This window comes from Oncorhynchus mykiss, chromosome 10, assembly GCF_013265735.2.
Source record: "Oncorhynchus mykiss isolate Arlee chromosome 10, USDA_OmykA_1.1, whole genome shotgun sequence".
Classification (NCBI taxonomy): Eukaryota; Metazoa; Chordata; class Actinopteri; order Salmoniformes; family Salmonidae; genus Oncorhynchus; species Oncorhynchus mykiss.
Window position 1 is genome coordinate 34,520,975 of NC_048574.1, and position 16,566 is coordinate 34,537,540.

General features: G+C 41.6%; 2 protein-coding genes across 4 annotated transcripts; one reads left to right on the forward strand and one right to left on the reverse strand.

The window, feature by feature from the left end:
• Positions 1–255: 255 nt before the first annotated feature.
• ap4m1 (adaptor related protein complex 4 subunit mu 1) lies at positions 256–7,803 on the reverse strand. Its single transcript, XM_021618172.2, has 16 exons — positions 7,569–7,803; positions 7,096–7,157; positions 6,885–6,970; positions 6,666–6,772; positions 6,364–6,460; positions 6,092–6,202; positions 5,841–5,921; positions 5,642–5,704; positions 4,647–4,713; positions 4,437–4,490; positions 3,914–4,020; positions 3,704–3,795; positions 3,461–3,505; positions 3,167–3,217; positions 2,916–3,033; positions 256–833 (listed from the first exon to the last, which is right to left on the reverse strand). Exons 2-16 carry the CDS (start codon positions 7,151–7,153, stop codon positions 642–644), a joined length of 1,329 nt encoding a protein of 442 aa, XP_021473847.2. The 5' UTR covers positions 7,154–7,157; positions 7,569–7,803; the 3' UTR covers positions 256–641.
• On the forward strand, positions 7,746–14,587 carry taf9 (TAF9 RNA polymerase II, TATA box binding protein (TBP)-associated factor). Of its 3 annotated transcripts, none has more exons than XM_021618175.2 (7): positions 7,746–8,135; positions 8,668–8,749; positions 8,877–9,013; positions 9,110–9,244; positions 9,359–9,440; positions 9,647–9,757; positions 14,237–14,587. In XM_021618175.2, exons 1-7 carry the CDS (start codon positions 8,100–8,102, stop codon positions 14,392–14,394), a joined length of 741 nt encoding a protein of 246 aa, XP_021473850.1. In that variant the 5' UTR covers positions 7,746–8,099; the 3' UTR covers positions 14,395–14,587. The 3 variants fall into 3 exon arrangements, with proteins under 3 accessions (XP_021473850.1, XP_021473851.1, XP_036846005.1); XM_021618176.2 differs by having other exon boundaries at positions 8,097–8,155; XM_036990110.1 differs by lacking the exon at positions 7,746–8,135 and adding an exon at positions 8,164–8,314.
• Positions 14,588–16,566: the final 1,979 nt, after the last annotated feature.

A 16,566-nucleotide genomic window follows, 5' to 3' on the forward strand; every position in this document is an offset into this window, starting at 1 on the left:
GCTTAGTTTTTGCTCTGACATGCACTATCAACTATGGGATCTTATATAGACAGGTGTGTGCCTTTCCAAATCATGTCCAATCAATTGAATTTACCACAGGTGGACTCAAGGCAAAGGGTGGCTACTTTGAAGAATCTCAAATATATTTTGTTTTAACACTTTTTTGGTTACATGTGTTATTTTATAGTTTGATGTCTTGAAAATAGTTAAAATAAAGAAAAACCCTTGAATGAGGAGGCGTTTTGACTGGTACTGTATATATAAACATACTTTTTTATCTAGCTGTGGACCCCCTGCAGTACCTCTGCGGACCTCCAGGGGTTGGTCCTGGTTATTTGTATATTGATCCTGATTATCCCTGCATTACAGAAACTCAAAATGTGCTGAAATGTTTTTATGCACATTCATAGACTTTCCTGAATGATTTCCCACATTACATAATATAATGACAATAGTGAAATGTAGGGGTAACTTTTTGATGTAGTAGATTTGTATTGGGTCACTCCGCCATATACAGAATAAACATTTGATACAAAAGTCCCTTGATGTTTTCAGGCAGTCAAGATCGGGGCTCACATCTGTACTGAGAGTAAGCCAGAGTCTGACTGATCAATGGTGTGTGTATGTACTGTATGTCCATATCAGATACGGATGGTATACGAGTCTGAATGGGTTACATAGCGGACCCAGCGTTGCGACGGTCCAGGCTGTATCGGGGACAGGCGGAGGAATCTAATTTGCAGTCCTGTGCAGGTGTACTTCGGCAGCTCAAAGCTCAGACTGACCGGTCCCACTTCCTGTAACGAGGCAGCGCTAAGGCCAGAGACCTCCAGCTGAATGTACAGAGAGAGAGGAAGTGGTCAGCAGGTTGGTCAATCATATACAAAGTTGTCTATCTACTATTAGGGGCATATAATGCACTTGCAAAGTTTCTACTAACGTACAACACCAGTCAAAAGTTTGGACACACCTACTCATTCAAGGGTTTTTCTTTATTTTACATTGTAGAATAAATGTGAAGACATTAAAACTATGAAATAACACATATGGAATCATGTAGAAACCAAAAAAAGTGTAAAACAAATCTAAATATATTGTATATTTGAGATTCTTCAAAGTAGCCACCCTTTGCCTTGATGACAGCTTTGCACACACATGGTTCTCTCAACCAGCGCATGCATTTCAATTAAAAGGTATGCCTTGTTAAAAGTTAATTTGTGGAATTTCTTTCCTTCTTAATGCGTTTGAGCCAATCAGTTGTGTTGTGACAAGGTAGGGTTGGTATACAGAAGATAACCCTATTTTGTAAAAGACCAAGTCCATATTATAGCAAGAACAGCTCAAATAAGCAAAGAGAAACGACAGTCCATCGTTACTTTAAGACATGAATGTCAGTCAATCTGGAAAATTTCAATAACTTTCTTCAAGTGCAGTCGGAAAAACCATCAAGCGCTATGATAAAACTGGCTCTCATGAGGACCGCCACAGGAAAGGAAGACCCAGAGTTACCTCTGCTGCAGAGGATAAGTTAATTAGAGTTACCAGCCTCAAAAATGGCCAATTAACTGCACCTCAGATTGCAGACCAAATAAATGCTTCACAGAGTTCAAGTAACAGACATCTCAACATCAACTGTTCAGAGGAGACTGTGTGAATCAGGCCTTTATGGTCGAATTGCTGCAAAGAAACCACTACTAAAGGACACCAAGGGTAGCCTAGTGGTTAGAGCGTTGGACTAGTAACCGGAAGGTTGCAAGTTCAAACCCCTGAGCTGACAAGGTACAAATCTGTCGTTCTACTCCTGGCCGTCATTGAAAATAAGAATTTGTTCTTAACTGTCTTGCCTAGTTAAATAAAGGTAAAAAAAAAAAAATTAAATAAGAGACTTGCTTGGGCCAAGAAACATGAGCAATGGACATTAGACTGGTGGAAATCTGTCCTTTGGTCTGATGAGTCTAAATCTGAGATTTTTGGTTCTAACCGCTGTGTCTTTGTGAGACGCAGAGTAGTATGATCTCCACATGTGTGGTTCCCACTGTGAAGCATGGTGGAGGAGTGATGGTGTGGGGGTGCTTTGCTGGTGACATTGTGTGATTTATTTTGAATTCAAGGTACACTTAACCAGCATGGCTACCACAGCATTCTGCAGCGATACGCCATCTCATCTGGTTTGCTCTTAGTGGGACTATCATTTGTTTTTCAACAGGACAATGACCCAAAACACACCTCCAGGCTGTGCAAGGGCTATTTGACCAAGAAGGAGAGTGATGGAGTGCTGCATCAGATGACCTGGCCTCCACAATCACCCGACCTCAACCCAATTGAGATGGTTTGGGATGAGTTGAACCACAGAGTGAAGGAAAAGCAGCCAACAAGTGCTCAGGATGTGAAAACTCTCAAGACAGTTGGAAAAACATTCCTCATGAAGCAGGTTGAGAGAATGCCGAGAGTGTGCAAAGCTGTCAATGAAGCAAAGGGTGGCTACTTTGAAGGACCTTAAATGTAAAATAAAATATTTTGTTTCACACTTTTTTGGTTACTAAATGATTCCATATGTGTTATTTCATACCTTTGACATCTTCACTATTATTATACAATGTAGAAAATAGTACAAATAAAGAAAAAACATATAGCTATGTCCAAACTTTTGAATGGTACTGCAGGTGAACCATTCGATGCTGTCTGCATATGCATCATTGCTCTATGCGAAATGGCTCATGGATTTTGAGAACCTGATCTGCACCGAACAATCTGATCTACAGCAAACACGAGTGCAGAGAGGTGATTCTTCCTGATTGATAAGAAGTTCCTGATTTCCTGAAATCATAATCATTGAAACTGGCCTATTATACCCTCACACTACCAGTATCTACTATTTCCATGTTTCCCATTGTTGTTCGGATATGTTTAGTCACCTTGAACAGGGCGGAGAGCTGTGCGCCCCCAGGGAAGCGAGGGATCTCCCAATGGACAGCCTTGTTTTTTGGCTGCAGCTCAGCACTCTGGTCTGGGCTGCTCAACTCCTGAGAGAGACTGGAGAACAAAGAGGGTGAGAAAAGAGAGAGGAGGGGGAGCTTGTTATGTAGTGTGTGGGGGGGTTACACATAGTGAGAGACAAAGCAAAAGATGGAGGGAACATGAGATAGAAAAAGGAGTTTCTTCTCACCGAAGCGAGCCCTTGGGTACCGGTATTGTAATAGAAACATTAATAGCAGCGCTGTAAGAGAAAAGAGATTGCCTCAGTGACAGAGGGACTTAAGTTGCAGCCCAGTCAGAGAAGGCAAGGACAATCACACTGACAGACTACACAATCATATGTTATTAAACTATTATAATCTGCATCATAAAACATGATAAAGTGTTCAATGACTACCACATATGCTCCATGCAAACTCTACATTCTCAACATACAGAAGATGCATATCAGCAAATAAGCATTTCCTGTTAATGGAGAACTGACCTCTTTGGGGGCAGGTCACACCGCAGCTTCAGGTACATCAACAACCTACAGGGGAAGAACAAGTGTGTGTTAAGGGTGGTGGTTGGGTTGTTTAAAGACTTGATTTCCCAACACTCAAGTTAGTAAAATGGGGAAGTTAAAATTACTGTCATCAAGAGTAAGGGAAATCTGTGTGTTCTACATATTTTGAGATGGTTCTGGTAAAGGGTTCTCTACCCAACATGAATGAACAGGGTTCTGTACCTGCCACCACTGTCCCTCTCTATAGAAGGGAATAGACGGAATGGAGGGGCTGTGGGTAGGTCATCACACAACTGGTATTGCATCACTGTTTGCTAGAGAAGGAAAATGTTTGTGAGACACTGTGAGAGAGAATACATTTGTTTATATAACAGTGAGATACACACAAACACTACAACAATACTTGTGTGATTTAGTCAATTCCATGAGCACCTCTCCTTGGCTTGGACACACTTTCAGAATTCTATAGGTGTCAAACTCATCCAGCCTGACAGCCTGGTGGAAGCTGCACTCATCCACACGAACAGCTGCCCCATAACCTGAGAGGAGAGAGGGTGGGGGAAGGGAAATTACATTTGGAATATTTGGCAGAATCCTCATTTGAATAAAAGCAGATAGCAGACTTTTGTGTAATGCCTTGATGTCAATGAGAGAGCTGAACGAGAATGTGTGCAAATATGAATCCATGGGAATTCAGCCCATAGTGACTGTGCTCTTCCACAACATGGATAAGAGTACAACTAAAGGTCAATAACATCCATTATGACAATCAATGCCGTGGCAGGGAATCATACATTTTAATACAATGGCCTCATATTAATCTTATGCAGGATTTTACAGGAAGTGTAGTAATCATCCAGGTCACACATACAGTCAGCACAGTGATTGCTGATCTTATAAAATTGACCAATATTGCCAGTGAAGGATGTAGTATTTGCAAAGGGATGGTACCAACCACTCAGCTGGGACTTTCCTATGCTGAACTCTTCATTCAGTCCAATCCGCATCTCTATCAACAGGGTGAGGAACAGAGTAGAGGGGGAAAGGGAGAGAAAGTGATGAGAATTTGACACAGAGGAATTTGGATTTGTACTTGCCCTCTATTTACCGTACCTACTCTGGCAGCTTATCATTCAAAATGAAGACTTGAAACACGAAAACTCACCTGAGCAACTTGGCATGTAACACTTCACTCTGATCTCTCCCTCAATGTCTGCCTTCATCAGAACTCCCTGGAGAACAGTGAGGGAATTAATTGCTTTGAGAGAGAGAAATGGAAAGGACAGAAAGTAAGTATAGGTTAAAGTGCAACTCTGCCCCTTTTCAAGCTCATATTCATGATCTCCAGCACCAAGCCAGAGATGTGAAAACAGTGCATTTCTACGCCTTGAAGAAAAAAAATATAACATAATAGAATTATATAATAATAGAATTGGTTCTACCCAATGACCTCATCAGAAGTTACAACAGTGATTTTCAAACACTATGAGATGTGTGGTGACTTGGAGAACAAGAAACTCGTTACAGGTTTTGAAAATCACAATATTTTAAAACGTTTAATCCTACCCTGTGATATCACTAACTACGTTTCCCTCCACAGTTTTTGTGAGTATAGTCATATTGTGTAAAAAATGCAGACATAATTTTTTTGTTATTCTTCTGTTTTTTTGTGAGAAATGGAGGTTGAAACGCATTTATATGCAAATATTGATTTAATAACCATCATATCGAAGTAAATTTAGTCATGCGATGATATGTGGTGTGTGTGGTCCTACTGCGACTCTGGAAACCATGCAGTTTAGTAGGCTATCGATTACGCCATGCCTGCTCCAGCTCTCCCTCTCTAGCGCTCGAGGGTGCCAGGCTGCCCTTCATTACGTACACCTGTCACCATCATTACACACATTTGGTAGAAACACACCACTGGTGGGAAAATGCACATATTTTCTTTATGCAGATTTTAGAATATTCACATGAAAATCTGTCGCCAATTGGATGGACACCTAGCTACAGAGCAGTGTTTTGTTAGGAACGTTCTTCTTATCCTCTTAACTACAGATCATAGAAATGTGCCATTTTCACATATGTAGAGAGACTTGACCTTTAAGGAAGAGATACTGATCATATGCATGGCTCCACCATGTAATCAGTGATACTTACATTGGCACCAATGACTACAGACATCCTTTCAATCACATCCACAAATATCTCGTTTTTGCTTCCCTGAAGACAGAAGGGAAAAAACAAGGTGTTGAATACATATATACAAAGAATTCATACATATCTGTACATCTTCATCGATCAACACACTAGCACCTAGGAATAGCCCATAACATCCAGCAGTAGACACAGTCTTTACCTGTTCTCCTTGACTTGACACGATGGGCCGTGTGGCAGCTGCACTGGGGGCCACTTTATTCTGCTGGGTGTCTGCTCCAAACTGACCAGGAGGGAAAAGAAAGTGGAATAAAAGAGCTGAGTAAGTAGGGCTCGACAAGTTAAGGTTAAAAAGCAGATAACCAGGAAATGTTAGCAAATGGGACCCAGTGCACTTATTTTCAGGGCAGCCCCAAGAGTCAGTGTGATTGTGACCATGCATTGGTGTCTTACCAGCCCCACGTTACTAAGGTCAAACAAGCTGAAGGGTTTGGAGCTGACCGCCTCAGTCTGGATGAAGTTCTTCAGGATATCAGTAGAGGTCGTCTGAATGTAACCAAAGTCCTAAAGGGGATCAAGTGAGAGAAAGGTGGGACGAGAGAGAGGGAGGAAAATAGATGACAGTGGGAATAAGGAGGAACGGAGATAGGCACGGATAACTAGGATCAAATATAGGGCCTTCAAAATGGCATAAATATAGATTCCAGAGGAGAGAGAATACTCACCACTACCTCATCCAACAGCTCATAAATGAGAGCAAAGTTCATCTGGACAGACTTCTCTAACAGACAACCACAGTAGTCCTTAACCAGGGCTGTTAATCTGTGACACACAGTAAGCAAAACATTAAATGCACGCACACACACACACACACACACACACACACGCACACACACACACACACACACACACACACAGTAGAGGCCAACCTGTAAATCAGGTTGTTGTGGAGAGACTGATGCACACCAAATAAGATTAAATACACAGAAAGCTACTTGTAGAATACATTCCTTACAGACACAATTACCTATTTAGGAACTCGATGATGGTGAAGGGAGAGGCATCAGCTTTCGTCGTGGCAACCCAATAGAGCCCTCCCTGTCTGATGTGAACAAAATGCAGCTCCTTGTGTTTCTGTGGGCAACCATGGAGGGAAATCACATTACTGTTTGAAACTATGATTATACCGTAATAAACGGCTGATCAAAACCCACACCATGCCTATTTGCCAAACCCTTCAACTTACCATTACAACTGGAGGCTGGCCACCAGTCAATGCAGTGACCATCTCATAGAATTTGTTGACAGCATCTTTTCCTGCTTCACCACGGACTGACAACTCTGGGTTAAGGCCATTCATTATTCACAGCATTTCCACTGACAACTCACTGGGAGAAATGCCTGAAGATTAAGGATATGTGTAAGAGGGAAAGGTAAGATATTATGACGTAGGATACAGTCTTTGTAGATGAGGTGATCTCCTTTGGAGGACAATATGAACACCTGGGATATCATCTTACTAGAGGGAAATAAAAAAAACAATGCATGTTAGTCGGTAACATCAACCGAAGTTAGCTCCAACTAACATTATAAATCAAATCAAATCAAATTTTATTTGTCACATACACATGGTTAGCAGATGTTAATGCGAGTGTAGCGAAATGCTTGTGCTTCTAGTTCCGACAATGCAGTGATAACAAGTAATCTAACTAACAATTCCAAAACGACTGTCTTGTACACAGTGTAAGGGGATAAAGAATATGTACATAAGGATATATGAATGAGTGATGGTACAGAGCAGCATAGGCAAGATACAGTAGATGGTATCGAGTACAGTATAACGACCATGACATCGACAAACCCACTGTGGGCTCTGACTATCAAACATCAGCATTTCAAATGTTATTCAGTGTTTATGAGATTTACGTACCAGCAGCCAAATTACAATCTACTTAACGTTACTTGTCTAGGAATCGTGCCTCCAATCGTGTCTGCTTTCCTACAGGATGGTTGCTTAGCTACTTGATAATGCAAAATACCAAAATCCCTACGTTGACAGAAATGTAAACTCGAAGAAGATAGGTATCACATTATTCGTAACTAGCTGGCTAGCTAGCCATCGTTTATTTACGCGTCAATTCTTATTTGGTGTTTGTTGACTGGCAGCTAAATCAACCTCGAGTTTCACAGCGCCACCTAGGGAGATTATTTCAGTTCCTGCACTTTCAATTTTACAACAGCTAGAGTTGTATTTTTGTCTCATAGAATAGCTAGCTATATATTTTATTGGATCAATGCATTTACAGTAAATGTGTATATTTTATAAAGCTCCCAAATAATATACAATAAAGCTAAGTGTCATGAACGCGGTGAACCAGTGGGTGGCGGTACTATGCATATTGATTTTATCTTAGTACGGCTGTGCGGAAGTGGATGGGCGGGGTAAGGGTCAAACGTGAAAATGGCTTCTCCGAAAACTGTTCCTAAAGATGCACAGGTAGGAGTAAACCGTCTAAGGTACAATTTCTGAGGTGTCATAGTTTCATTAGTGTAGCTTCAGTGGTGATGAGTGTTTAGTTAGATATCTTTTATGACAGCTGAATTAAAGTTTCTAGTTTTTGCAGGATTGTGTCAAATTTCGCTAGCTAGTGAGCTCGCTAACGTTAGCTAACTACGGTAACTAGCTAGCTTGTTATTTATTTGTCAGCTAGCTAACGTTAGAACTAGAAGAACAGACGCTCTTCATTTTAAATGTGCATTTGTAGAGTAGCTGTCCAGCAATATAACTCCATATCATTCTAACGTTGTTTTTGTGTAATGGCATCTACTTGCCTATTGGGAATGGTAACTAATAGCTAGCTTGTTAGTTAGCAGGACAAGCTAACGTCAGCTGCTGACTGTTATTGTTGTAACTAGCTAGTGCAGTTGATGACAACACATGGAAATGTTACTCTACTTCATGTTTGTCCATGCAGCCACACAGCATACTGCATTTCTTGCTTATGTGCTCATATTTTTCCATTGCAAAGGTTATGATCCAAATCCTCAAAGACATGGGGATAACAGAGTATGAGCCCAGAGTTATTAATCAAATGCTGGAATTTACCTACAGTAAGTATACATTCAACTCTATCAGGTTAGTTATGCTCAGTGTGCAATATTGCATGTTTAGTAGTTACAAGACACCAACGTATCAAGACAATGAACAGCTGTCCTTAAATATCATTTGATTTTACAGGATATGTGACAACTATTATTGAGGATGCCAAAATCTATGCAACACATGCCAAGAAGAACATTGTGGATGCTGACGACATAAGACTTGCAATCCAGTGTCGAATGGACCAGTCCTTCACCTCCCCACCACCACGAGATGTAAGATTTAAAACTAGTGCCAAGACAGACATTACATTTTTTTCTGATGTTCATAAATGATCTAGACTAACTCCTGACAATGTTGTCTTTGTGCAGTTCCTGCTGGATGTAGCTAGGCAGAAGAACCAGACCCCTCTTCCCTTGATTAAGCCATACACTGGGCCACGCCTGCCCCCTGACCGTTACTGTCTTACTGCTCCTAACTACAGGCTTAAGTCCATACAGAAAAAGGTAGCCTTAAGTTCTGCTTTGCAGATTTTACTGCACTTGCAATCAATGTTTATTGTATTCTATTCCAGTATGTTTTCTTTTGTGAATCCTTCTGACTGTTCCTCTTCTGTGCAGGTGTCCTCATCTGCAGGGAGAATAACAGTGCCTCGCCTCAGTATAGGAGCTGTGTCCAGCAGGCCCAGCACGCCTACCCTTGGTGAGGGACCCTTTTGTGCAATCTATGTTTTCACTCATACCTTGTAATAAAATGACATGTTTTTTTTTTAACACACTGCTCCAAGTCCTTATTTGACAATGGGATGTGGGTTTGCTTCCTGGTGTGCAGACCTGTTGCTACCATATCTGTTGTTTTTGTAATGAAACAGAAAATACATGTACTCCTTCCTTCCTGCATGTTTCCAGGCACTCCCTCGGTGCAGTCAGTCACAACCAAAGTGGGGACGCCAGTGTCACTGTCGGGGCAGCGCTTCAGCGTTCAGATCCCATCCTCACAGACTGCAGCCTCCAAGTCCTGTAAGACTAACCTTAATTTCACACTGCTAACTTGCTTCAGATTGCTGGTGAAGGAGTCTACTGTAATCTTGTAAATTGTATACTACGTATTTACATCATTAGAAAATGTCGCTGGAGGAAATGGTGGCCGGTTTACGAGCTCCTGACCAATTGTGTTTTTTGTTCGTTTATCTGCATTTGTAACTTGCTGCTACCGTCTCTTATGACCGAAAATAACTTCTAGACATCAGGACTGCAATTACTCGCCACGAACTAGCAGAATCATTTTTCTTCTTTCACAACTCTGACGAGCCCGAGGCGGAGGATATACAGCTCCCTCGGGAGCAGGCCCAGACCCCCGTGATCTGCGTGAAGAGGGGGTGGAGAAAGAGAGGCCGGAGAGCGGGCTGCCTTCTGAGAAGGCGATCGAATAAACCCCCACTTCCCTCAATTCTGCTAGCAAACATGCAATCTTTGGACAATAAAATCGACGAGTTACGGGGAAGATTAAACTACCAATGGGACATTAAAAAGAGTAACATCTTATGCTTCACGGAGTCGTGGCTGAACGACGTCAATATCAACATACAGCTGGCTGGTTATATAATGTACCGGCAGGATAGAACAGCGGCGCCTGGTAAAACAAGGGGCGACGGACTTTGTATTTTTGTAAATAACAGCTGGTGCACTATATCTAACGAAGTCTCGAGCTATTGCGTTCCTGAGGTTGAGTATATCATGATAAGCTGTAGATCACACTACCTACCAAGAGAGTTCTCATCTGTATTCTTCATAGCTCTTTTACATACCACTTCAGTCAGAGGTTGGCACTAAGATGGCATTGAATGAGCTGTATTCTGCCATAATCAAACAAGAAAACGCTCACCCAGAGGCTGCACTCCTAGTAGCCGGGGACTTTAATGCAGGGAAACTTAAATAAGATTGACCAAATTTCTATCAGCATGTTAAATGTGCAACCAGAGGGAAAATAACTATGGACGACCTACAGTTGAATTCGGAAGTTTACAAACACTTAGGTTGGAGTCATTAAAACTTGTTTTTCAACCACTCCACAAATTTCTCGTTAACAAACTATAGTTTTGGCATGTCGGTTAGTTTCCACAAGTCTGGTTCATCCTTAGGAGCAATTTCCAAATGCCCGAAGGTACCACGTTCATCTGTAAAAACAATAGTACGCAACACCATGGGACCACGCAGCCGCCATACTGCTCAGGAAGGAGACACATTCTGTCTCCTAGAGATAAATGTACTTTGGTGCGAAAAGTACAAATCAATCCCAGAGCAACAGCAAAGGACCTTGTGAAGATGCTGGAGGAAACCGGTACAAAAGTATCTATATCCACAGTACAACGAGTCCTATATCAACACAACCTGAAAGGCTGCTTAGCAAGGAAGAAGCCACTGCTCCAAAATCGCCATAAAAAAGCCAGACTACGGTTTGCAACTGCACATGGGGACAAAGATTGTACTTTTTGGAGAAATGTCCTCTGGTCTGATGAAACAAAAATATAACTGTTTGGCCATAATGACCATTGTTATGTTTGTAGGAAAAAGGGGGAGGCTTGCAAACCAAGAACACCATCCCAGCCGTGAAGCACGGGGGTGGCAGCATCATGTTGTGGGGTGCTTTGCTGCAGGAGAGACTGGTGCACTTCACAAAATAGATGGCATCATGAGGTGGGGAAATTATGTGGATGTATTGAAGCAACATCTCAAGACATCAGTTAAAGCTTGGTCGCAAATGGGTCTTCCAAATGGACAATAACCCAAGCATACTTCCAAAGTTGTGTCAAAATGGCGTAAGGACAACAAAGTCAAGGTATTGGAGTGGCCATCACAAAGCCCTGATTTCGCCCTGACCTCAATCCTATAGAAAATGTGTGGGCAGAACTGAAAAAGCGTGTGCGAGCAAGGAGGCCTACAAACCTGACTTGGTTACACCAGCTCTGTCAGGAGGAATTTGCCAAAATTCACCCAACTTATTGTGGGGAGCTTGTGGAAAGCCACCTGAAACGTTTGACCCAAGTTAAGCAATTTGAAAGCAATGCTACCAAATACTAATTGAGTTTATGTAAACTTCTGACCCATGGAGAATGTGATGAAAGAAATAAAAGCTGAAATAAATAATTCTCTATTATTATTATTCTGACATTTCACATTTTTAAAATTAAGTTGTGATCCTTACTGACCTAAGACAGGGAATTTTTTACTAGGATTAAATGTCATGAATTCTGAAACTGAGTTTAAATGTATTTGGCTAAGGTGTATGTAAACATCCGACTTCAACTGTGTACTCCACACACAGAGATGCATACAAAGCTCTCCCTCGCCCTCCATTTGGCAAATCTGACCATAATTCCTGATTCCTGCTTACAAGCTAAAATTAAAGCAGGAACCACCAGATCAATAAAAAAGTCAGATGAAGCAGATGCTAAGCTACTGGACTGTTTTGCTAGCACTGACTGGAATATGTTCTGGGATTCTTCCAATGGCATTGAGGAGTACACCGCATCTGTCATTGGCTTCATCAATAAGTGCATTGATGACTTCGCCCCCATAGTGACTGTACGTACATACCCCAACTAGAAGCCATGGATTACAGGCAGCATCCGCATTGAGCTAAAGGCTAGAGCTGCCACTTTCAAGGAGTGGAACTCTAACCCGGAAGCTTATAAGAAATTCCGCTATGCCCTCCGGCGAAGCATCAATACAGGACTAAGATCGAGTCGTACTACACCGGCTCTGACGCTCGTCGGATGTGACGGGGCTTGCAAACCATTACAGACTACAAAGGGAAGCACAGCCAAGAGCTGCCCAGTGACACAAGCCTACCAGATGAGCTAAACTACTTCTATGCTCGCTTCGAGGCAAATAACACTTAAACTTGCATGAGAGCATCAGCTGTACCGGAAGACTGTGTGATCGCACTCTCCGCTGCCGATGTGAGTAACACAGGTCAACATTCACAAGGCCACAGGGCCAGATGGATTACCAGAACGTGTACTGCGAGCATGCACTGACCAACTTGCAAGTTTCACTGACATTTTCAACCTCTCCCTGTCCGAGTCTGTCATACCTACAGTGGGGCAAAAAAAGTATTGTCAGCCACCAATTGTGCAAGTTCTCCCACTTAAAAATATGAGAGAGGCCTGTAATTTTCATCATAGGTACACTTCAACTATGATAGACAAAATGAGAAAAAAAATCCAGAAAATCACATTGTAGGATTTTTTTATGAAATTTATTTGCAAATTATGGTGGAAAATAAGTATTTGGTCACCTACAAACAAGCAACATTTCTGGCTCTCACAGACCTGTAACTTCTTCTTTAAGAGGCTCCTCTGTCCTCCACTCGTTACCTGTATTAATGGCACCTGTTTGAACTGGTTATTGAGATAAACTTTTGTTATTGACCAAATACTTATTTTCCACCATAATTTGCAAATAAATTCATTAAAAATCCTACAATGTGAGTTTTCTGGATTTTTTTTTCTCATTTTGTCTGTCATAGTTGAAGTGTACCTATGATAATTACAGGCCTCATCTTTTTAAGTGGGAGAACTTGCACAATTGGTGGCTGACTAAATACTTTTTTGCCTCACTGTATATGTTTTAAGCAGACCACCATAGTGACTGTGCCCAAGAAGGTCAGAGACCTGGCAGTGTGGTGCCAGGACACCAACCTCTCCCTCATCGTGGGCAAGACAAAGGAGCTTATTGTAGACTACAGGAAACGGAGGCCCGAACACACCCGCATTTACATCAGGGCTGTAGTGGAGAAGGTCAAGAGCTTAAAGTTCCTGTGTTCACATCACTAATGACCTATCGTAGTCCAAGCACACCAACACAGTCATGAAGAGGGCACGACAATGCCTCTTTCACCCTTAGGAGGCTGAAAAGATTTGTCATGGGCCCTCGGATCCTCAAAGTTCTACAGCTGCACCATTGAGAGTATCTTCAATTGCTGCAGCACAGCTTGGTATGGCAACTGTTCAGCATCCGACCACAAGGCACTACAGAGGGTAGTTCATACGGCCCAGTACATCACTGGGGCCGAATTCCCTACCATCCAGGACTTCTATACCAGGCAGTGTCAGAAGGCACTGAAAATTATTTACATTGACCTCCCATTTATTTATTTATTTATCTTAATTTAATAGTTTTGCACTGACTCCCTTGACTGGCACACTCACTAGACTCTATCCACACACACACACACACTACACTGACACTCCAACACACACGGTACATACAAACACATATGCTTATTGATGCCACACACGGACACACTTTCACATACGCTGCTGCTACTCTGTTCTATATCCTGATTACCTAGTCACTTTTACCCCTACCCCTTGATACAAGTCTCTCAGACGCTTCAATTCAGTTGTTTATTCACTTAATAAAATGTGCATTTTAAATGTTAATTTTAAATGTTCATAATAAATCCTGATATTATTGTCTTTTGTTTTCCGACAGCCACACCATCCACTCCAATGGTTCAAAATGTCCTCATCAACCCCTCCCTGATCGGATCCAAAAAGATCCTCATCACCACCAACATGGTGTCACAGAACTCGGCCAGCGAATCGCTGAAGAGGAAGCATGAAGACGACGATGACTATGATGCATTATGACCTCATGTATAATCTGATAAAGGAGTCCGCTAGATGAAATCAAGAGTGTGCTGTAAATATAGTAGAAGGTAGTTTTGAGGTTAGCCAGTCAGCCTACAATTCCCCCATCATTGTTGTGGACATTTAGTAAGTGTAGTGTCATGCCTGTTTGCCACTAATTTTTGTATATAAAAATAAAAAAAGTGTGAATAAATGTAGTCTATGAAATTTATTTTATGGAACACTAGTTGGACACATTACCACAGTGCAGGATTTAGCTTGGAACTAAGTTTTAAAACAAATATAAAGCTTGAAACTTCTAATGGTACTTCAAATGCAGAAAGCAAGATATGAGTGAATACAATAGGATTTTTACACTTCAGTCTGGGAATAGTTTAGAGGACTTGTTCCACTCAGTTGATAATAGAGGGAGATGTCAATCTGATGACTCCATGATCTGATTATTTTTATTGGGAATATACACTTGAATATCAAAGCAGTAGACTAGCGCACTTTTTGTCATTGTCCTGAGATGAACAGTAAGAAACTGATGGTCCTGTCAAAACTTCCCCAGCTACTACAGCAATCAGATATTGCACATTAATAACGGAGTAACATAAGTATAGATGTACATTAGGACATATGGGTTTAAATTCTTCTTAACTGGATTAGTGATGGATGTATGGTCCAAGAAACGGACCAAATCAAAGTTTATTGGTCGCGCACACAGTTCTCCTTTTCCCAGTCTCTAATCCCCATGTCTCAAGCTGACCACCATCATTCCTGTTCCCAAGAAATCTAAGACTACCTGCCACAATGATTACCACCCTGTAGCACTCACATGTAAGCATGAAGTCATTTGAAAGGCTGGTTATGACACACATAAACTCCAACATCCCAGACACCCTAGACCAGGGATCATCAACTAGATTCAGTCACGGGCCAATTTTTTTATTGAGTGGATGTTCAGGAGACTGGAACATAATTGCAAATAATATGTACTGCAAATGAACTGCAGGAAGCCCAAACAGATCTATTTGACTGAAACATAATTTCTTGCTTACTTCCTAATGTTGAGTTGCAACCCCCTTTGCGCTCAGAACAGCCAGAATTCATCAAGGCATGGACTCTACAAGGTGTCGAAAGCATCCAACAGGGATGTTGACCCATGTTAACTCCAATGCCTCTCACAGTTGGCTGGATGTCCTTTGGGTGGTGGACCATTCTTGATACACACAGGAAACTGTTGAGTGTGAAAAACCCAGCAGCGCTACAGTTCTTGTTACACTCAAACTGGTGCGCCTGGCACCTACTACCATATCCCATTCAAAGGCACTTAAATATGTTGTCTTGCCCCTTCAACCTCTGAATGGCACACATACACATTCAAAGTCTCAATAATCTCAAGGTTAAAAAATCCTTCTTTAACCTGTCACTTCTCTACACTGATTGAAGTGTATTTAACAGGCGACATCAATAAGGGATCATAGGTTTCACTTGGATTCATCTGGTCAGTCTGTCAATGAAAGAGCAGGTGTTCCTAATGTTTTGTACACTCAGTGTATATCTCTGTTAGCATGGGAATACTTTGGAACAGATTAAAAAAGTAAAATCCTAATTGTTTGAAAGGAAACTTGGGGGGCTAAATAAAATCACCCATGGGCCACCAGTTGGGGAATCCTGACCTAGACCCACTGCAATTTGCATACCGCCCCAACAGATCCGTAGACTATGAAATCTCGATTGCACTCAACACTAACCTCACCCACCTAGATAAGAGGAATACCTACAGTGCATTCGGAAAGTATTCAGACCCCTTGACTTTTTCCACATTGTGTTAGGTTACAGCCTTATTCTAAAATTGATTAAATACTTTTTTCCCCCTCATCAATCTACACACAATAACCCATAATGACAAAGCAAAACAAATAACGGAAATATCTCATTTACATAAGTATTCAGACCATTTACTCAGTACTTTGTTGAAGCACCTTTGGCAGTGATTACAGGCTTGAGTCTTCTTGGGTATGACGCTACAAGGTTGGCACACCTGTATTTGGGGAGTTTCTCCCATTCTTCTCTGCGGACACTCTCAAGCTCTGTCAGGTTGGATGGGGAGCGGCGCTGCACAGCTATTTTCAGGTCTCTCCAGAGATGTTCAATCTTGGTTTCATCAGACCAGAGAATCTTGTT